Below are 23,170 nucleotides of genomic sequence, written 5' to 3'. Positions count from 1 at the left end.
TTGTTTAATTAACTAGTATCCAAATCATGAGATGATTGTCACACCAGAACCAAGTTCAAACGGTTTATGAGACAATGAAAATAACATATCAGAACACACACAAATGTCATATTTCCCTGAAAAACACACATTAAGGTTACATTTAAAGTGCAATTGTGCATTTGGGACATTTCAGTCAGCAATAAATAGTATATCCTCACAGTTTATAACACACAACTACATAATAAAAACACGATCAAAACACATTGTGGTTAATTAAAGACATTTTTGTGCACGTTAAATACAAGTATACACATTTATAATACACGTTTCGTATATGGGAAGTATTGGAATTGAATGTCAATAAATAGGTCACTTTGTGAGAAGTTCGCTAGTGTTCAAAGTGGAGTGGTTGTTTGTTGTGTACAGTCAATGTGCATCCTCTTCAAGGGTTTATTGGCGCTGCCAGTCCAGTTCTCCAACACCCAATGAGTGGCGTCACAGTAGAGTGCAGGTGGTAGAGCGGGCACCTCTCGCACCAGAGTCCGAGGGTACTCTCAGAGGGGGCTGTGCACCACTAGCGCTGGTCTCTGATGGATCTCTGTTCTCCAGCCCTGCAGAGGGACCCTTGGCACTGGCAGGCAGCTCCCCCATGCCGGTGCCCTCTGCTGGGGCTTCCGCACTGTCCTCTGTCTGCTTGGCTTTGGAGGAGGACAGGCGTTTGAACAGCAACAGCTGAGGGCAGTAGAGAGGAGAGAACACAGTGAGATCTGACCTACTCAATCACTGACAATCACATAGCTTTATGAAGTGGTTCTGTTGTTTAGCTTATGCCTCTTTGTTCTAATGACTTTCTGTCATACCTTTCTGTTGGTCCTTGGTTGGTTCTCTGTTGTTTGATTCTGCAGCTGAGTGCTGGATGCAGAGCTCTCCTCTGTCGGAGCCAAAGGACTGGGCTGACCTGAGTCCTCTGCAACAGACACAACAGACACTTCATGTTAATCCATCCACCCGTAGCACAGAAACAGTAAAGCATTAACCACAAATAGTTCAAGACAAAGTTCACCTGTTTGTCAGACATTTCAGAAAATCTCTTTTATGCTCACCTTTCTGCACACCGTCTGGGAGAGTTTCTTCTTTCACACCCTCTGGTCCCTAGAAAGAGGGAATTCTGTTTTAGAAGTTAACAAACATACAGGTCCTAGATCTGTAGATTAGGGTCATCGGTAGGGTAGCGTACCTGGAGGGGTTCTGCTGTGGACTGGCTCTGACCCTGTAATGATTGTCCCTCCATGTCCTCAGATTTCTCTTTCTCCTCTGCTTTGTTGTCCTCCTCCTCTTCATCCTCCTCCTCCTCTTCTTCAACATCCTTTTGTCCTTCCACCTTTTCAGCTCTTAAATCCTGCAAAAAGGGATGAGAGTGAGTGGGGAAGACTGGTTAAAACAAGCGATAGTAAGTTAGGTAACAGATACAACTTAGTCACAGGGGAGAAACTGCACACTGGCACACACACACACACACGAGGGAGAGTCGGCACTAAAGAGACGTGAGGAAGACTAGAGGTGGGAGCTTCACATTGGATATGGATAGTGGAGTCACAACAGGGAGCTAAGGGATTGCAGACGGGGATAAAGGAAGAAAGGGATCCCACCTGCCACTGGAACAGTTTAATGCAAACAGCACTATGTATTCATGTGTAGAGAATGTGTTCAACACAAATTATATCACACGTGACGGAACTAGGTCTTGATAGTTTTAGAACAACAAATATTTATTTAAACATAAATACAACTATTCTGTAATATTCATTATATCAAACAAATCACGATAAAGAAAAAGTACAAAATCGTTGGAGGGCATGCCGGGAAAATAGTAGCTACTATTAGTAAATTGTCTTTACAGAAGAACAAAGTTAAAACGGGGATTTAAAAAAAGCATTTTAGCATCAAATCTTAACTGCCATGTAAAATGGTAAAGTACTATACAAGGAGATTGAAAGACAAGGCTGTGGACATTCAGTTGATACAGTAAAACAAAATGGAAGTCGTGAATAAAAACAGTGAGACAGTAAAGGCAGTTGATATACAGTAAAACAAAATGGAAGTCGTGAATAAAAACAGTGAGACAGTAAAGGCAGTTGATATACAGTAAAACAAAATGGAAGTCGTGAATAAAAACAGTAGGAGAAAAATCTAAAGTTATACAAAAAGGTATGGGTTGTAAAAAGGCATTAAAATGCTCAATTAAGAGTGTTCCTGAGAGAGGTTGACAGACAGCACTGGTTTGGAACAGAACATTGAGGTACATATCATTTGAGATTGAGGTACTGAGGTAAAACATTGTCCCAGAACATTGTTCCCCTTTCCCTGACCTCTGTTTGGACCCGTTACCTCTGGCCGCAGCATTCTGATGACTCTCCTGGCCTTCATTAGCTTTTCCTTTGTCAACCACCTCTTCTTCCTCCTCCTCCTCCTGTTTACTCTCCTCCTCTCTGGCTTCATTTTCTTCTTTCTCCTCTTCTTTTCCTTCTTCCTCACCTTCACTCTCCTCCTCCTCTCCAGGTTCATCTTCTTCCTCATCTTCACTCTCCTCCTCTCCAGCTTTTTCCTCACCTTCACTCTCCTCCTCCTCTCCAGGTTCATCTTCTTCCTCATCTTCACTCTCCTCCTCTCCAGCTTCTTCCTCACCTTCACTCTCCTCCTCCTCTCCAGGTTCGTCTTCTTCCTCATCTTCACTCTCCTCCTCCTCTCCAGCTTCATCCTCACTCTCCTCCTCCTCTCCGGCTTCTTCATCCTCCTCCTCTTCATTCTTATCCTCTTCTTCCCTCTCCTCTGCAGTACTGCTCTCTTCCTCCTCTGCCTCTGTTTCACTGCCTGCCTCATTCTCATCTTCCTCCTCTACAGATCCAACACTCTCATCCTCTTCCTCACCTTCCTCCTCTTCATCTTCTTCATCCTCCTCTTCATAATAGGATTCCTTACTCTTGCTCTCAGTGTCACTATGCGATACTTCCCCACTCTCTTCCTCCTCCTCTCCCTCTCCTCCCACTGGGCTACTTGTCCCGTCACCCTCCTCCTCTTCCTCCAGTCCACTCTCCTCTTTCTCTGCATCCTCTAACTCACTTTCGTCTCCCTGATCTGCTTCAGTCTTACATGGCTCATCTCCTCCCTCGCTCTCCTCCTCTAATTCAGAGATCCCTCCATCCTCCCCCTCTCCCTTCACCGTGTCATCATCCTCACTGTTTTCATCATCTGTCACCTCATCACGGCTCTTGGCCACTCCTTTTCCACCCCCACTTTCTGCCCTCCTCATTTCAACCCCTCCCTCAATCTCTTCCTCTTCACCCTCACTCTCCTGCTTGGCCGGTGTCTGATCGTTGCTGCTCCCTGTCTCGTCTCCACTCTCCTCCCCTCTCCTCTCCTCCTGTTCTGTTCTCTGTTGTCTGGGGGACCAGAGTAGGACCTGCATTGCTCCTCCTCCACCCCCTGATCAGAGCTCCCCTGGGCAGGGATGATGTTGATGCGGACTGCTGTTCTCTTGCCTCCTGGTTCGGAGGATGCAGATGACTGGCTCCAGGAAGACTGGGCGTCCTCAGCACTCTGTCTGCTGAACCTCTGGGTCCTGCTCTGACTCCGGACTGACTCACTGTCTGAGGGAGAACCAAACTGTCTGGCTGTCACTAGCCCCACACCTGACCCCAGAGAGGACACTCCGGTCAGTAAGCAGGGCAGCAGTGTCTGTTCAGGTGGTTCAGTCTTTGGTTTGCTCTTTTCTCTTTCTGTGTTTTCATTCGTCGTTTTTTGTGGCACTTCAGACACCAGGTCTGGTTCAGTTGTCTTATCCACTGGCAGTGCATCAGTTAGCATAAGGCCTTGTGAATGTCTGCCACTCTATCTATCTGGTGTCCTCCTAACAGCTACATGTTGACTTTTCACCTTTGTATATATAGAGTTGACCTTTAAGAGAGTATTTTTGACCTCTGCACTTTGACTGTGCCCTTTATTTGGATTGCCTTAGAATCCACGACAAATCTCTCCCTCACTTTTCTCTCAACTGCTAACAGTTGTTTTTTCTGTGTGGACGGACAGGGTTTGGATTTGGCCTTGCTAATGTCCCCTATGCTGGAGGGCTTGGCAGGGCCAGCCTTCGGCTCAGCAGGCTTTATCGCCTCCAGAGCCACAACGAGGTTCTCCTTGCCACTGCCTTTGCCCTGGGCAGCCCTGTGGCGCGGTCTCTTCTCTACCACCACAGACCTGTCACTGGAGCTGCTGAGCAGCTCTGTGGGCAGTGCCCCCCGTGGGGTGGGATCCACCCTCCTAGGGGTACAGAGTTCTGGCTGTTCCCCAGCCTTACCATGCCCTTTCACAAGCTTACCCTTCCTCTATCACCAGCGCCAGGAAGCAGAGGATGAAGAAAATATGAAATAGTTAGAGGAAAATAGTAAACATGCAGAGAAAACAGAGTGAAGAACTCAATAGTGCTCAACGCTGAAAGAAAAACACAGACAGATGGTAGATAGTCACTGTAAATGGTACAGGGAAGCAGAATGGCTAGAATGGCTAGCGTCCCTTGTTCAGGAAGATATATTGATAGTGCCGAGTAATTTTGCAAGGAGCTTGCTGGTCGGTGCGCAGAGGCTGCTTGATCATAATAAGAAAACTCCTTAGTTGACAGTTATGCTGTGTGTGCATCTTACCTTCTGTACAGGGGACAACGTCAACGTCTTGTCACTGGGGTCCATTTTCATCACATGAGTCTGCCACAAAGAAGAGACTTTTGTTCAGAACTTGTGATAACTTCTGTATGAAAGCTCCACAGAATGTACAGGACAGAATTGGGTTGGTGACTCACCATGTTGAGGAAGTCCGTGGTGTCTCCCAGATCTTTAACACTCTCGTTGTCCATCATGTTCTCCACAGTGCTGCTGTCTCCCTCATCCCTTCCCTTCTCAGCTGACCTCTTTTCTGCCACCAACAAAATATCACAAGAATCTTTTCACTTCTTAAAAAGAAATATATAGGCTCAAGAGAAGTTAGGAGAAATGTGAAGAACTGCATTGTGATGTGATAATGAAAAAGGGACCATGCTAGCTGTTGAAAATGCAATGCTTCACCAAGGAATATGCGTGTTTTCTAAATAGTTCAACATTCTAAACAGATATGCCTGAAATGTAATGTAATACAAGTTCAGTGTAGATACCCTTCTTGTTAGACCCAGTGCTCCTGTGTTGGTGAATGCCGTTGTGCACCTTTCTGTTGGTTAGCTCCTTGGGGGGCAGACTGGAGGGGATGGTCTGGCTGAATACGGGCAGGGGTGCGGAGGTATTGAGGTGTTCGGACGTCAGGGGGGGCAGGGTCCGGAACATGAGCCCAAACTGCTGCGGGGAACGCTCCTGAAACAGAGAACACAGGGTTAGTTAGCTGTGTTAGCTTAGCTAGCTTACTTATATCCACTACTTGTTAGGCCCATGATTAGGCTCCATGTTGTTATTCATCTCCACTACTTGTTAGGCCCATGATTAGGCTCCATGTTGTTATTCATCTCCACTACCTGTTAGGCCCATGATTAGGCTCCATGTTGTTACTTATATCCCCTACCTGTTAGGCCCATGATTAGGCTCCATGTTGTTACTTATATCCCCTACCTGTTAGGCCCATGATTAGGCTCCATGTTGTTACTTATATCCCCTACCTGTTAGGCCCATGATTAGGCTCCATGTTGTTACTTATATCCCCTACTTGTTAGGCCCATGATTAGGCTCCATGTTGTTACTTATATGCACTACCTGTTAGGCCCATGATTAGGCTCCATGTTGTTACTTATATCCCCTACCTGTTAGGCCCATGATTAGGCTCCATGTTGTTATTCATCTCCACTACCTGTTAGGCCCATGATTAGGCTCCATGTTGTTACTTATATCTCCTACCTGTTAGGCCCATGATTAGGCTCCATGTTGTTACTTATATCCCCTACCTGTTAGGCCCATGATTAGGCTCCATGTTGTTATTCATCTCCACTACTTGTTAGGCCCATGATTAGGCTCCATGTTGTTATTCATCTCCACTACCTGTTAGGCCCATGATTAGGCTCCATGTTGTTACTTATATCCCCTACCTGTTAGGCCCATGATTAGGCTCCATGTTGTTACTTATATCCCCTACCTGTTAGGCCCATGATTAGGCTCCATGTTGTTACTTATATCCCCTACCTGTTAGGCCCATGATTAGGCTCCATGTTGTTACTTATATCCCCTACCTGTTAGGCCCATGATTAGGCTCCATGTTGTTATTCATCTCCACTACCTGTTAGGTCCATGATTAGGCTCCATGTTGTTACTTATATCCCCTACCTGTTAGGCCCATGATTAGGCTCCATGTTGTTACTTATATCCCCTACCTGTTAGGCCCATGATTAGGCTCCATGTTGTTACTTATATCCACTACCTGTTAGGCCCATGATTAGGCTCCATGTTGTTACTTATATCCCCTACCTGTTAGGCCCATGATTAGACTCCATGTTGTTACTTATATCCCCTACCTGTTAGGCCCATGATTAGGCTCCATGTTGTTACTTATATCCACTACTTGTTAGGCCCATGATTAGGCTCCATGTTGTTACTTGCTCCATGTTTTTACTTATATCCCCTACCTGTTAGGCCCATGATTAGGCTCCATGTTGTTACTTATATCCCCTACCTGTTAGGCCCATGATTAGGCTCCATGTTGTTACTTATATCCATTACCTGTTAGGCCCATGATTAGGCTCCATGTTGTTACTTATATCCATTACCTGTTAGGCCCATGATTAGGCTCCATGTTGTTACTTATATCCCCTACCTGTTAGGCCCATGATTAGGCTCCATGTTGTTACTTATATCCACTACTTGTTAGGCCCATGATTAGGCTCCATGTTGTTATTCATCTCCACTACTTGTTAGGCCCATGATTAGGCTCCATGTTGTTATTCATCTCCACTACTTGTTAGGCCCATGATTAGGCTCCATGTTGTTACTTATATCCCCTACCTGTTAGGCCCATGATTAGGCTCCATGTTGTTACTTATATCCACTACTTGTTAGGCCCATGATTAGGCTCCATGTTGTTACTTATATCCCCTACCTGTTAGGCCCATGATTAGGCTCCATGTTGTTACTTATATCCACTACTTGTTAGGCCCATGATTAGGCTCCATGTTGTTACTTATATCCCCTACCTGTTAGGCCCATGATTAGGCTCCATGTTGTTACTTATATCCACTACTTGTTAGGCCCATGATTAGGCTCCATGTTGTTACTTATATCCCCTACCTGTTAGGCCCATGATTAGGCTCCATGTTGTTACTTATATCCACTACCTGTTAGGCCCATAATTAGGCTCCTTGTTGACAGTGCTAAAAGGTGAAGGACGTCTAGTTAGGGATCTCCTTAGAGAACCAGGCCGCTAACATTAAAACAAACACTGACTCAAAAGTTTCAGACAACAATCTGAGGAACTAGACCGCAACATCCAGGGACATGTGGCGGTTCAGGGACTGGATGTTGAGACTCCCAACACTCCCACTTTTACATGTGTGGACCCCCAGGCCAGTACCCAGTACCCACCCTCTCTCTCCTCCTGACCCGGGCAGAGAGGCTATTGTTCAGGGAAGCAGGGGTGGAGGTGAGGGTGTCCCCTAAGAGCTCTGTGTAGGACTTCTCCAGGTAGTCCTCTGTGACATCCTTCTCCTCCAGAGTCACTTCCTGGCAGTTCTTGTCTCTGGGCTTGGCTAGAACCAGCATGTGGCAACCTCCGCATGTCACCTGGAACAAAGACAACATGTAATTGACCTGAATCTTGCACTAGACAAAATTATAAGATAAGACTGGATGTCCAACTATCATCACTTTTTTACAGTTTTACACTTTGCTTGACATCATGAGAAAATCAAAAGAAATCAGCCAAGACCTCAGAAGAAAAAAAATTAAGACCTCCACAAGTCTGGTTCATCCTTGGGAGCAATTTCCAAATGCCTGAAGGTACCACGTTCATCTGTACAAACAATAATATGCAAGTACAAACACCTTGGGACCACGCAGCCGTCATGCATTCTGTCTCCTAGAGATGAACGTACTTTGGTGTGAAAAGTGCAAATCAATCCCAGAACAACAGCAAAAGACCTTGTGAAGATGTTGGAGGAAACAGGTACAAAAGTATCTATATCCACAGTAAAACAAGTCCTATATCGACATAACCTGAAAGGCCACTCAGCAACAAAGAAACCACTGCTCCAAAAACTACATAAAAAAAGACAGACTACGGTTTGCAACTGCACATGGGGACAAAGATCATACTTTTTGGAGAAATGTCCTCTGGTCTGATGAAACAAAAATAGAACTGTTTGGCCATAATGACCATTTATGTTTGGAGGAAATAGGGGGAGGCTTGCAAGCTGAAGAACACCATCCCAACCGTGAAGCATGGGATGGCAGCATCATGTTATGGGGGTACTTTGCTGCAGAAGGGACTGGTGAACTTCACAAAATAGATGGCATCATGAGGAATTTAAAATTATTTGGATATATTGAAGCAACATCTCAAGACATCAGTCAGAACATTAAAGCTTGGTCGCAAATAAGTCTTCCAAACGGACAATGACCCCAAGCATACTTCCAAAGTTATGGCAAAATGGCTTAAGGACAACAATGTCAAGGTATTGGAGTAGCCATCACAAAGCCTTAACCTCAATCCTATAGAACATTTGTGGGCAGAACTGAAAAAGTGTGTGCAATCAAGGAGGCCTACAAACCTGACTCAGTTACACCAGCTCTGTCAGGAGGAATGAGCCAAAATTCACCCACCTTATTGTGGGAAACTTGTGGAAGGCTACCCAAAACGTTTGGCCCACGTTAAACAATTTAAAGGCAATGCTACCAAATACTAATTGAGTGCATGTAAAACCTGAGCCACTGGAAATAAATCACTCTACTATTATTCTGACATTTCACATTCTTAAAATAAAGTGGTGATCCTAACTGACCTAAAACAGGGACTTTTTTACTAGGATTAAATGTCAGCAATTGTGAAAAACTGAGTTTAAATGTATTTGGCTAAGGTGTATGTAAACTTCCGACTTCAACTGTACATACCGCTTGGACGTTGTACTTGAGGAAGCGTGGACAGAGAGTGGGCTTGAATTGATTGGTGAAGTTATCTTCTCCCAGACCCAGCTTCCCATGTCTCCCGTCCCCAAAGGTATAGAGAAGACCATTGTCTGAAACCATGACAACGATGTGTCAGTCAACTTAATAGACGCAAGCAATGTTATCATGGCAAATGGCAATGGAGTCTATCCATAAAATGCTAGTGCCACTGTTGTATAAAAGTTTGCACATTTACAATGTCTTTGTAACATTTTCTGAATTATAACTGTTTTTGGGGTTAAAATTGTCTCCACTAAGCCTGTTTACCTGAGATGACAGCAGTGTGGTTCTCCCCACACATCACCTGTCGTACTCGGCCCTTCCTGAAGTGTTCCACCGCTCTGGGCAGCCTCGCCTCAAAGATGAAGGTCCCCTGGCCCAGCTGACCAAACTGACCCAGGCCAAAGGTGTACAGGTCCTCCTCTAGAGTCAAATCAAACACAGCGCTACATGGTTAACCCACTATCTCCTGATGCTTTGTGCCATGGAGAAAACCCCCAGACAGTTTCATTACGCATATAAAACATAAAAGTAGTACACAAACAGGTACAACAAAATCTTATAACAATGTGCAATTAGACTTTACACGACCTAACTTCACTATTTGGATACATACGAGCATTTTAAGGACACTTTCAAAGTGGGACCAAAACCTGTTCATGGGACATGCTGAAAGCCACAGCCTTGTGAGAGTCAACTGTCCATTGGTTGACACCAAGCTGCCTACCTGTCACAGCCACGGTGTGCCCACCTCCACATGCCACCTGGGTCACCTGGTCTGTGATGCCCTTCACCAGCTGGGGCCTGCGGTGTCCATGGAGCTGACCCGTGGCCAGGCCCAGTTTGCCGCTGTCGCACTCCCCAAATGTGTACAGGCCCCCGTCAACTGTGACAAAAGAGATTCCCTGTTGATGAATTGCATTAACATATTTACCTATTTTTTATATCTATATCTATCTAGAAGAAAAAGAAACGCACACCTATTAAGACGAGGTGCTGGCTAGCGGAGTAGAAACTTGAAAATAAAAGAGAGCCGCACACTCTTGGAGCTCAGATGCAAAAATTTAATACCAACGTTTCGACAGCCAAGCTGTTGAAACGTTGGTATTACATTTTTGCATCTGAGCTCCAACAGTGTGCAGCTCTCTTTCATATATCTATATCTAGACATTCTACCAACTCAAGAAAAATGACATGTTCATACACAATGGGGTAACTCCCTATTCCTACAAAGTTGAGGAATCATGTGACCTGCCACACTGACAGTGCTGAAGTAGGCTATACCATTGTCCCCTCACCAGTGACGAAGGCAGAGTGATAGTACCCACAGGACACCCAGGCCACTGGCCGACCCACAGTGACCTCCTGGGGGGTCAGGGCACTGCTCTCCTTCCCCAGGCCGATCTGCCCCTCAATGTTGTCACCCCACATGAACAGTGTCCCACTCTCTAGAACAAGGACATATTTACAGCAAAAACCAGGTGAGGAGGAGCAACAGAAATATAGACAGTTGTAAATTAGTGCAACTCTGGTCTATGAAGTAAAAATGTTTGTCATCAATATGAACCAGAAGACACTCATAGTTGTAACTCAGAGGTTGTGACTTATAACGGGAGATTCTTACCTGTGAGGGCAGCAGAGGTGTTGGAGCCGGCAGCAAGCATTTTGATTGGTCCATGTGAACTGAAGAAGTCCACCAATTGGAAGGCTGTCCTCTCCTCACAGTCTCCCAGACCGAGCTGACCTTCGTTGTTTCCACCGGTAGAGTACACGTTTCCCCGAGCTGTGGACAGGACACATACATGAATCAGTCTCAGTTCTACTACCACAAGGATTATAATATAAAACATTAAAGGCTAAACTTCACTTTCCTGTGTTATATATATATATATATACACACACACACAGTGCCTTGCGAAAGTATTCGGCCCCCTTGAACTTTGCGACCTTTTGCCACATTTCGGGCTTCAAACATAAATATATAAAACTGTATTTTTTTGTGAAGAATCAACAACAAGTGGGACACAATCATGAAGTGGAACGACATTTATTGGATATTTCAAACCTTTTTAACAAATCAAAAACTGAAAAATTGGGTGTGCAAAATTATTCAGCCCCCTTAAGTTAATACTTTGTAGCGCCACCTTTTGCTGCGATTACAGCTGTAAGTCGCTTGGGGTATGTCTCTATCAGTTTTGCACATCGAGAGACTGAAATTTTTTCCCATTCCTCCTTGCAAAACAGCTCGAGCTCAGTGAGGTTGGATGGAGAGCATTTGTGAACAGCAGTTTTCAGTTCTTTCCACAGATTCTCGATTGGATTCAGGTCTGGACGTTGACTTGGCCATTCTAACACCTGGATATGTTTATTTTTGAACCATTCCATTGTAGATTTTGCTTTATGTTTTGGATCATTGTCTTGTTGGAAGACAAATCTCCGTCCCAGTCTCAGGTCTTTTGCAGACTCCATCAGGTTTTCTTCCAGAATGGTCCTGTATTTGGCTCCATCCATCTTCCCATCAATTTTAACCATCTTCCCTGTCCCTGCTGAAGAAAAGCAGGCCCAAACCATGATGCTGCCACCACCATGTTTGACAGTGGGGATGGTGTGTTCAGCGTGATGAGCTGTGTTGCTTTTACGCCAAACATAACGTTTTGCATTGTTGCCAAAAAGTTAAATTTTGGTTTCATCTGACCAGAGCACCTTCTTCCACATGTTTGGTGTGTCTCCCAGGTGGCTTGTGGCAAACTTTAAACAACACTTTTTATGGATATATTTAAGAAATGGCTTTCTTCTTGCCACTCTTCCATAAAGGCCAGATTTGTGCAATATACGACTGATTGTTGTCCTATGGACAGAGTCTCCCACCTCAGCTGTAGATCTCTGCAGTTCATCCAGAGTGATCATGGGCCTCTTGGCTGCATCTCTGATCAGTCTTCTCCTTGTATGAGCTGAAAGTTTAGAGGGACGTCCAGGTCTTGGTAGATTTGCAGTGGTCTGATACTCCTTCCATTTCAATATTATCGCTTGCACAGTGCTCCTTGGGATGTATAAAGCTTGGGAAATCTTTTTGTATCCAAATCCGGCTTTAAACTTCTTCACAACAGTATCTCGGACCTGCCTGGTGTGTTCCTTGTTCTTCATGATGACCTCTGAGACTATCACAGTGCAGGTGCATTTATACGGAGACTTGATTACACACAGGTGGATTGTATTTATCATCATTGGTCATTTAGGTCAACATTGGATCATTCAGAGATCCTCACTGAACTTCTGGAGAGTGCTGCACTGAAAGTAAAGGGGTTGAATAATTTTGCACGCCCAATTTTTCAGTTTTTGATTTGTTAAAAAAGATTGAAATATCCAATAAATGTCGTTCCACTTCATGATTGTGTCCCACTTGTTGTTGATTCGTTACAAAAAAATACAGTTTTATATCTTTATGTTTGAAGCCTGAAATGTGGCAAAAGGTCGCAAAGTTCAAGGGGGCCGAATACTTTCGCAAGGCACTGTATGTATGTATGTATGTATGTATGTATGTATGTATATATATATATATATATATACACACACACACACACACACACACACACACACACAAGGTCAAAAGTTTTAGAACACCTATGCATTCAAGGGTTTTACTTTATTTTTACTATTTTCTACATTGCAAAATAATAGTGAAACCATCAACACCATGAAATAACACATATGGAATAATGTAGTAACCAAAAAAAGTGTTAAAAGAAAATCAAAATATATTTTCTATTTTAGATTCTTCAAAGTAGCCACCCTTTGCCTTGATGACAGCTTTGCACACTCTTGGCATTCTCTCAACCAGCTTCATGACGTAGTCACCTGGAATGCATTTCAATTAACAGGTGTGCCTTGTTAAAAGTTAATTTGTGGAATTTATGTCCTTCTTAATGCATTTGAGCCAATCAGTTGTTTTGTGACACGGTATGGGTGGTATACAGAAGATGGCCCTATTTTGTAAAAGACAAAGTACATATTAAGGCAAGAACAGCTCAAATAAGCAAAGAGAAACGATAGTCCATCATTACTTTAAGACATGAAAGACGGAAAATTTCAAGAACTTTGGAAGTTACTTCAAGTGCAGTCGCAATGAGTAGGTGTGTCCAAACTGTCTGTCTGTCTGTATGCATGCATGCATGCATGTATGTACACTACCGTTCAAAAGCTTGGGGTCACTTAGAAATGTCCTCATTTTTGAAAGAAAAACACATTTTTTTGTCCATTAAAATAACATTAAATTGATCAGAAATACAGTGTAGACATTGTTAATGTTGTAAATGACTATTGTAGCTGGAAATTTATTATTTTTAATGGAATATCTACATAGGCGTACAGAGGCCCATTATCAGCAACCATCACTCATGTGTTCCAATGGCACGTTGTGTTTGCTAATCCAAGTTTATCATTTTAAAAAGGCCAATTGATCATTAGAAAACTATTTTTCAATTATGTTAGCACAGCTGACAACTGTTGTTCTGATTAAAGAAGCAATAAAACTGCCCTTCTTCAGACTAGTTGTGTATCTGAAGCAGCAACATATGTGGGTTCGATTACAGGCTCAAAATGGCCAGAAACAAAGAACTTTCTTCTGAAACTCTGTAAAAGGCCTACTCCTTGCAGGACACAAAGAGTCAACTTTCACTTAGTAATATGATCATAATTTGGTACATGTCATCATTTATATTGTACCTGTGGTCATAACTGTGTACTTACAAGTGTAAACTATAGTGTGATTTCTTCCACAGGCTGCAAGCCGCACCTTTTCAGACTTCAAAGCTTAGAGAAAGACAAGAATGAGAAAGACACCCATTGTCAGATTGCAATCAGCCACAATAGCAGGCCAACCCTCTCTTTCGCTCCTCTGCTGCCCTCCTGCTCGGAAGATTAGATTATTCCAGATTACAGACCCCTCCAGATTGGGATTACAGCAGTGACAAATCTCTCTTTGTCTCCTGCTACTAGTATATCCATTCACAATTTACAAAACAACAGCATCATTACTTAGTTTAAGCCACAGAAAATCCAACAAATTTTGTGGGGGAAAAACATCATTGGACATTTGATTTCAGTAGCTATATTGTCTGTTGTCGTCCCCCACTCCCTCTTGTCTAGTACATTCAAGGGGAGATGACAGCAATACAAGAGACTACTGCTTTTGACCCAAACAAAGGGAGAGCAATTTAGACCCACCTTTCACACAAGTGGGCTTGTTCACCATGGTCTTTGATCCCAAACCCAGCTGACCCCAGTTGTTACTGCCAAACATGAAAAGCTTGCCATTCTCTGTTGAAAAATAAATAAATAAAACCACTTGAGAAAGATACAGGAACAGCGACATTAATACTAATAGAAGCTGCAGTTGAGCAGCATTTCATTTGCATAAAAATGTATTTTAAATGTGTGATAGGGTGTGTTAGCAAATGATTTTATCTTACTTCAGGTGTTGCATGTTCTTCAGAATTGCAGGCCCATTGTCATATGGCTCTGATCACTACCATCAATTAGAAAATGTGATCGGTCACTGACCTGTGATCAAAGCTGTGTGCTCATCTCCACAGGCCACTTTCAGAGGTACATCATTTTTCAGCCAAAATTTACTGGGGACGTTATCTGCAAATTTGCTTTTTCCAAAGGTGAAGACTGCTCCCGTTTCTGTTAGAACACAAACAACATCGATCACACTTCAAACAGCTAGATAGCCAGCTAATAATACACAGTCATGGCTAGATGGGATACAAATTGACATCAAATTATGCATTTTAGCTAACTCCAACCCAACATTTTCTTTTTTTAAATTAACTAGGCAAGTCAGTTAACTACAAATTCTTATTTACAATGACCGCCTACCCCGGCCAAACCCGTACAACGCTGGACCAATTGTGCGCTGCCCTATGGGACTCCCAATCACGGCTGGATGTGATAGAGCCTGGATTTGAACCAGTGACTGTAGTGACGCCTCTTGCACTAAGATGCATTGCGTTAGGCCGCTGCACCACTCGGGAGCCCGAAAAGTTCCAATACAGCCATTTTATTTTTATCTCAATATCAAATTATTTCTGGTTAACAACGAAATACCTTAATGTGATTATTTTTGTCTATTTTAATTGAAAACAAACAAAAATAGTTTGCAAATACTAGCAATTTCTGAAACAATTTTACTAGGACTGTCGGTGTGGTCTGAATGGGGAGGGGAAAACTGAAAAAACACTAGCTGTTATTGGCAGAGGTTAAGAACTCTTTCTTATTGGTGTTTTAACTAATTTACCCCCAAACTCCATCCCACGAAAGCAGGCTGAAATTACAAGTGTGCTTTTTCAAACAGCTAAAAGGGCATTGTCATAATTTCCACAATTTCACAGTATTATTGCAACCTCATAGTATGGAAGTAATATATATATATATATATTTTACACACACAATGCTCAAAAAATTAAAGGGAACACTTAAACAACACAATGTAACTCCAAGTCAATCACACTTCTGTGAAATCAAACTGTCCACTTAGGAAGCAACACTGATTGACAATACATTTCACATGCTGTTGTGCAAATGGAATAGACAACAGGTGGAAATTATAGGCAATTAGCAAGACACCTCCAATAAAGGAGTGGTTCTGCAGGTGGTGACCACCACTTCTCAGTTCCTATGCTTCCTGGCTGATGTTTTGGTCACTTTTGAATGCTGGCGGTGCTTTCACTCTAGTGGTAGCATGAGACGGAGTCTACAACCCACACAAGTGGCTCAGGTAGTGCAGCTCATCCAGGATGGAACATCAATGCAAGCTGTGGCAAGAAGGTTTGCTGTGTCTGTCAACGTAGTGTCCAGAGCATGGAGGCGCTACCAGGAGATAGGCCAGTACATCAGGAGACGTGGAGGAGGCCGTAGGAGGGCAACAACCCAGCAGCAGGACCCCTACCTCCACCTTTGTGCAAGGAGGAGCAGGAGGAGCACTGCCAGAGCCCTGCAAAACGACCTCCAGCAGGCCACAAATGTGCATGTGTCTGCTCAAACGGTCAGAAACAGACTCCATGAGGGTGGTATGAGGGCCCGACGTCCACAGGTGGGGTTTGTGCTTACACCCCGACACAGTGCAGGACGTTTGGCATTTGCCAGAGAACACCAAGATTGGCAAATTCGCCACTGGCACCCTGTGCTCTTCACAGATGAAAGCAGGTTCACACTGAGCACAAGTGACAGACGTGACAGAGTGTGGAGACGCTGTGGAGAACGTTCTGCTGCCTGCAACATCCTCCAGCATGACCGGTTTGGCGGTGGGTCAGTCATGGTGTGGGGTGGCATTTCTTTGGTGGGCCGCACAGCCCTCCATGAGCTCGCCAGAGGTAGCCTGACTGCCATTAGGTACTGAGATGAGATCCTCAGACCCCTTGTGAGATCATATGCTGGTGCGGTTGGCCCTGGGTTCCTCCTAATGCAAGACAATGCTAGACCTCATGTGGCTGGAGTGTGTCAGCAGTTCCTGCAAGAGGAAGGCATTGATGCTATGGACTGGCCTGCCCGTTCCCCAGACCTGAATCCAATTGAGCACATCTGGGACATCATGTCTCACTCCATCCACCAACGCCACGCTGCACCACAGACTGTCCAGGAGTTGGTGGATGCTTTAGTCCAGGTCTGGGAGGAGATCCCTCAGGACACCATCTGCCACCTCATCCGGAGCATGCCCAAGCATTGTAGGGAGGTCATACAGGCACGTGGAGGCCACACACACTACTGAGCCTCATTTTGACTTGTTTTAAGGACATTACATAAAAGTTGGATCAGCCTCTAGTGTGGTTTTCCACTTTAATTTTGAGTGTGACTCCAAACCCAGAACTCCATGGGTTGATAAATTTGATTTCCATTGATAATTTGTGTGATTTTGTTGTCAGCACATTCAACTATGTAAAGAAAAAAGTATTTAATAAGAATATTTCTTTCATTCAGATCTTGGTGTTATTTTAGTGTTCCCTTTATTTTTTTGAGCAGTGTATAAATAAAACACTGGGCAATCACGTTGTTGGCTGCACTGGCCCTTTAACCCAATTCTCATAACCTACCACTCAAAGTCCACTCTGATATAAACTGTATCCCATCTAGTCCAAAAAACAATACACCACTAGAAGCTAATTTAGCTAGCTTACTACCTGTTAACCACATTATCAAAGATACTGATAACTTTTCCCTGTGACATTATTCTCCATGACAGACGTAAACAACGGCGCACATGGAGGTTGTCCCTTGTTGCCAGCTAGTTAGCTAATTTTCACTAGTGTTATCTCGCCTGGCTACTTTGCTCATGCGTGATAGTTTATGTTAGCTAGCACACTAGGTAACGTTAGCAAGCGATATATTTCATGTTCATTCCGAAACATTTTCAAAGGGGTGAATAATGTTAGTTAACGTTAGCTATATAGCGAGCTATCTTACCAGGTATCTCGTCTTCTGTCTCCCCTGCCATCGTAATGTCAAATCGGCTTAGCAACTACACTACACAGGGTTAGCTGCTTCTATGCGTGTTGTGTGTTGTTTTCGTCCGAAACAACCCGGATGTAAACAAAATTTCACCTGTAGCAACCAAGGCTGCGTTTCATTTTGTGTCGAGTCGCACACTCCCTGTGTCATTTGTTCAGTCCACCTCGCACATCTGGGGCGTCTGTTGAAAGCAAATGGCAGAAATAATGTTCACTTTTTGCTTACATTCATCCTGTGGTCTCAGATCTGAAGGGGAATGAGGCAGGGCAGAGGGGAGGCATATTATAAACTGAAAACTAGCCCAGGGATCAACTTCTATTGTGCAGCCATTACGTTACGTTCCCCTAGTCAACGAATGGTTGCGTGCAACGCCATCGATTGTGTCATCGACTGACAGATTGCTATAACATTATAATGTTGTTAGCTAATATGTTAAATACCTGTCCAGGCGTTGTAAGATGTGGCAGGTGTAAGGAACACCTGGGCAGAGGAACGTTCCGACATATACGAGGGTTAGGTAGTTACTGGTATCTCAAGCGGTCAGTGCCAGGGGTGTATTCATTAGTCGGATACCGTTTACTCAAAACGCAAAAACAATAGTTTTTATTGGACAAATTCAGTTAGGCCCCTCCCCGTTTCGTTCAAACCGGTTTTGCAACAGACAATCAACTGAATCAACTAACGATACACCCATGGTCAAAGATGGTGTTTAACTCTGTGGCTAGGTTTCCCTTAGTCTGGCTATAACACCTAACTCTCGAAGTCCTCCTGACTTCACAGTTAGCCTGGACGAGGTGAACTGGCCTATTAGACTATGTTTGTGGATCCTATGCCCCCGTTGGTTGCTAAGATCTTCCCCTTGCAGTTTCACGATACGTTGCAATCTCACATGGAACACCAGCCTGTCAATTCTGTTACCAGTCTGTGAACACTTTTCACACCTTGTCAGATGATCACATGAACTTTAGTCACTCTCCAAATTGCAATACCTCCTCCACAGCCAACCATCTTGCTTTTACATTGAGCAAAATATTTGTGGCTTAATTTGTGAATTAATTTATTTTCAATAGTTGTACCCCTAATAGTTAAAAAAATAAGTGCAATAAATAGGCTTGGTCTTTAAACCAGTATTATAATGTTTTTGTAACGACTTTCACATAAAATGCAACACGTATTTTAAAATTATTAATTGACTTTTTGTAAAGTTATATACACCCCATAATAATCATTGATCCGGTTTTTCACTGTAACCCGTGAACCCCGCCAGACGGCGCATGGAGAGGTCCGAGGCCTGTAGAACCACCTGCAGCTCATTCATTTACTGCCAGTGAGGAGAGAGCGACTGCGCTGTGAAAGACTGCGGGTGGATCAACTGAACCAACAAAGCCCAGTGGGGAATCACAGCAACGCAGCCCCGCTGAAAACCCAGCGCCCCATTTTACAGTAGAATGGCATCAAGAAGAATGGAGACCAAACCAGTGATAACCTGCCTCAAAACGCTCCTCGTCGTCTATTCCTTCGTGTTTTGGGTAAGCAGACATGACAAAGCGATAGTTTATTGTCGTCCTAAATGTAATATGTAGGTAATAATCTAGTTTGTGACCTTTATGATTGAATAGTTTACGTTGAAAAAAACGGATGTTGTGCCGTGCGCACAGGCTGCTGCCTTGGAACAAGTGCATGTTTATTAGTGGGCGCGCTGCGTGGACCGTTATCTTTATTATAGCCGAGCATTATTATAACGTTTGAGGAGTTTTTTCTTCTTCTATAGGCTAGGAAATATATTTGTATTACGTAGGCTATAAATATTGAAACAAATGTTGATCATGTGAAATGTCGTTAATATTTTTTCGCTAATGCTGATGAAGCCATCATTTATTTTTATTTTTTTTACATGTATTTTTCCTGTGATTTTGTAACATTCGCATGCTGTTGTAAGAATGTTAAGAATAGTCCAACAGGTAACCTAATCAACATCTGGTCACACTTTATTTGGATAGTCCGGATATTCTAGATGCTCTACAGATGGTCATACTATCAACAAACTATCTGTTGATAAGCAACTGCTTCATAAGGTTATGGTTATTTTTATTTTTATTTAACTAGGCAAGTGAGTTAAGAACAAATTCTTATTTTCAATGATCTCAATAAATAAGTGGCATAACACCCAAACAGTCTCACACACATAATTCAACCAATTGGGGTGGTGCTACAGGAGAGTTTGCACAGTTGCTTTAATGGGCACAGTGTCCATCATGGTACTTTGAGAACCTGCCACCATTTGATGCATTGAACCTCACACCATTGGGTATCACAGTATTTGGATAGTCCATCTGTAGATGGAACATTTCAGATGATCTACAGGCTATCAGTAACATTTCAACTAACCCTAGCCTTAACCCTTATTCTAAACATAACATATCTGTCGTTCTGCAGTTAACCTGTTCAGTGGGTTGAAAATAAGAATTTGTTCACTTGCCTAGTTGAATAAATAAAAAAATAACTGTAACCTTTTGAAGCAGTTGCAGTGGGCTAACAACAGATATGTACCTTGTCAGCTCGGGGGATTTGAACTTGCAACCTTTCGGATACTAGTCTAATGCTCTAACCACTAGGCTACCCTGCCGCCGTTAGGTTTAGAATAAGGGTTAGGGTTAGTTGAAATGTTACTGATAGCCTGTAGATAATCTGTAGAACATCTCCAATAAAAAAACAAAACTATTTTGCTCAAAACATATTTGTTTACCCTTTAGTGTATGTACTTTATTGCACCCCAACATTCAAATTTTGGGGTCACTTAGAAATGTCCTTGTTTTTGAAACAAAAGCACATTTTTTGAACATTACAATAGCATCAAATTGATCTTAAATAAACTGTAGACATTGTTAATGTTGTAAATGACTATTGTAGCTGGAAACGGCTGATTTTTAATGGAATATCTACATAGGCGTACAGAGGCCCATTATCAGCAACCATCACTCCTATGTTCCAATGGCACGTTGTGTTAGCTAAACCAAGTTTATCATTTTAAAAGGCTAATTGATCATTAGTAAACCCTTTTGCAGTTGTGTTAGCACAGCTGAAAATTGTTGTGCTGATTGAAGAAGCAATAAAACTGTCCTTCTTTAGACTAGTTGAGTATCTAGAGCATCAGCATTTGTGGGTTCGATTACAGGCTCAAAATGGCCAGAAACAAATAACTTTCTTCTGAAACTCGTCAGTCTATTCTTGTTCTGAGAAAGGAATGCTATTCCATGAGAGAAATTGCCAAGAAACTGAAGATCTCGTACAATGCTGTGTACTACCTGTCATTTCCTCAATTAAGATTTCTGCAGGGACTGAAGATTGACCTAGTTGTCGTTAGGTTTGTGTTGTAAATGTACACCGTCACCATTGGCCAGACTTATTTTTATGGGTTGGTTTTCAACTTGTACACTCTGAAAAAAAAGGTGCTATCTAGAACCAAAATGGGTTCTTCAGCTGCCCCCATAAGAGAACCCTTGGAAGAACTCCTTTTGGTTCCAGGTAGAACCCTTTTGGGTTCCATGTAGAACTATTTCCACAGAGGGTTCTACATGAATCCAAAAAGGGTTCTCCCTGGATCCAAAAAGGGTTCTCCTCTGGGGACAGCCGCAGAGCCATAATGAAACCTTTATTTCCAAGACTGTAAGATGGTCTGATTTTATGGATAACATTTACATTTTACTGTTCTAATTAAGTTGGTAACCAGTTTATAATAGCAATAAGACACCTCTGGGGTTTGTGGTATATGGCCAATATATCACGGCTAAAGGCTGTATACAGAACAGCCCTTACCCGTGGTATAATGGCCATATAACACACCCCATTGTGCCTTAAACAACCAAACCAGACCCACCCACCTTGAACCATCCACCCAGCCAGCCACCCTGACCCATCGCCCTAACCCATCCGCCCTGACACCTCCGCCCTGACCCATCCACCCTGACCCACCCACCCACCTTGACCCACCCTGACCCACCTGCCCTGACCCATCCACCCTGACCCACCCATCCACCCTGACCCATCCGACCTGACCCCTCCGCCCTGACCCACCCACCCACCTTGACCCGCCCTGACCCATCTGCCCTGACCCATCCACCCTGACTCATCAACCCTGACCCACCCACCCACCTTGACTCACACTAACACACCCGCCCTGACCCACCCGCCCTGACCCATTCGCCCTGATCCACCTGCCCTGACCCATCCGCCCTGATCCATTCGCCCTGATCCACCCACCCTGGCCCACCCACCCTGGCCCATCCACCCTGGCCTATCCACCCTGGCCCACCCACCCTGACGCACCCACCCAGCCACCCTGACCCATCCACCCAGACCCATCCACCCAGCCAGCCACCCACTGCAGCCATACTTGTATTAAAATAGACCCATTCCTTCTCCAACAAGCAGACTCCATTGATGTTGACCTGAGGGCCACTTAGACAAAGAAAGCCATATGGCCTGCTTAACTAAACATATTAGTGGCCGTTTTCCTCCCTAGCCAGACAGACAGATGTATGGGGATGGACTGCAGAGATAGATAGATAAACAGTGACAGGAGGAGACAGGATGAGACAGAGTGCCTCTGCCCTGCTGTCTTACTTGTTTTGAGAGCTTACCAGGGGGAGGTTGTTTGAGAGCTTACCAGGGGGAGGTTGTTTGAGAGCTTACCAGGGGGAGGTTGTTTGAGAGCTTGGCAGAGGGAGGTTGTTTGAGGCCAGCTCAGCTGTCATTCTGCTCTGGGTGCCTACTCTTTATGTCTCTAACTTCTATGCCAAGAGCTCCAACCCCAACAATGGCTACATTCTTAGAAAAAAGTGTTCCAAAGGCGTTTTGTGGCTGTCCCCATCTGAGAACAATTTTAGGTTCCATGTAGAACCCTTTCCACAGAGGGTTCTACATGGAACCTAAAGTTGTTCTACCTGGACCAAAAAGGGGTTCTTCAAAAGGTTCTCCTATGGGGACAGCCGAATAATCTTTTTGGTTCTAGATAGCACATTTATTTCTAAGAGTGTACCTAGAGCCTGGCTATCTACCTGTTATGTACTGCTGTTGCCTGGACCAGTACCAGAAAGGTTCTTTGCATGGTTACTGTGAGACTATCTGACACATTTGGTATAATTACTCAGCACTTCCCACTCCGTTCGTCACATTGTAGTAAACCAAGGGCTTAGCATTGTGTAGCGTATATGCCGGGAGTCAGCAAAATGGTGAAGAAGGTGATTTTAATAAAGAACCGAAGCAAATGAACAAACATGACACAATAGGACCAGTAATCGTAGTTCTGATCACATTTTCTCCCCATTCAATTTCGACATGTTATTCTCTGTGTTTATTGTCTTCTTGAGGTACATAACGTGAGAGAAAACAATAACACCTAGTGACTGAAGACAACTGAGGGATAAATAAAGGGGCGGTAATCAAGGAGAAAACTGTGGTTTGCCAGGACAGGTGGTTAGTAGACCTGCGATGTCGAGCGCCGGAGG

The 23,170-nt window shown here is 43.7% G+C and overlaps 2 protein-coding genes and 1 pseudogene across 2 annotated transcripts in view; 1 reads left to right on the top strand and 2 right to left on the bottom strand.

Moving 5' to 3' along the window:
- Positions 1-49: 49 nt before the first annotated feature.
- On the bottom strand, positions 50-17,750 carry LOC135542807 (X-linked retinitis pigmentosa GTPase regulator-like). Its single transcript, XM_064970029.1, has 17 exons — positions 17,619-17,750; positions 14,718-14,843; positions 14,382-14,474; positions 13,905-13,967; positions 10,783-10,941; positions 10,457-10,606; positions 9,886-10,044; positions 9,426-9,581; positions 9,105-9,229; positions 7,581-7,778; positions 5,180-5,372; positions 4,832-4,944; positions 4,677-4,736; positions 1,220-1,381; positions 1,086-1,134; positions 843-949; positions 50-714 (listed from the first exon to the last, which is right to left on the bottom strand). The coding sequence occupies exons 1-17, from the start codon at positions 17,647-17,649 to the stop codon at positions 478-480; spliced, it is 2,181 nt and encodes a 726-aa protein (XP_064826101.1). The 5' UTR covers positions 17,650-17,750; the 3' UTR covers positions 50-477.
- Positions 1,394-4,355, bottom strand: LOC135542809 (cilia- and flagella-associated protein 251-like; annotated as a pseudogene).
- A 1,204-nt stretch (positions 17,751-18,954) lies between the features above and the next one.
- LOC135542806 (tetraspanin-7-like) overlaps positions 18,955-23,170 on the top strand; it is a 28,534-nt gene continuing 24,318 nt past the window's right edge. The window contains exon 1 of the mRNA XM_064970028.1: positions 18,955-19,192. Coding sequence (XP_064826100.1) covers positions 19,112-19,192 — 81 coding nt within the window. The 5' untranslated portion in view covers positions 18,955-19,111. The remainder of the gene's footprint in view (positions 19,193-23,170) is intronic.

Source organism: Oncorhynchus masou, chromosome 6 (assembly GCF_036934945.1).
Source record: "Oncorhynchus masou masou isolate Uvic2021 chromosome 6, UVic_Omas_1.1, whole genome shotgun sequence".
Lineage (NCBI taxonomy): Eukaryota > Metazoa > Chordata > Actinopteri > Salmoniformes > Salmonidae > Oncorhynchus > Oncorhynchus masou.
This window is presented reverse-complemented; position numbering and strand designations above follow the sequence as displayed.

Bases quoted from the DNA above. Each gene is read 5' to 3' on its own strand.
- LOC135542807 (XM_064970029.1), bottom strand. From the start codon at position 17,649: ATGGCAGGGGAGACAGAAGACGAGATACCTG. The intron at 14,475-14,717 runs GTCAGTGACCGA...ATTTTTCAACAG, and splicing joins GCACACAGCTTTGATCACAG to AGAATGGCAAGCTTTTCATG. The intron at 10,942-13,904 runs GTAAGTACACAG...TCCTGTCCACAG, and splicing joins TCACACTATAGTTTACACTT to CTCGGGGAAACGTGTACTCT.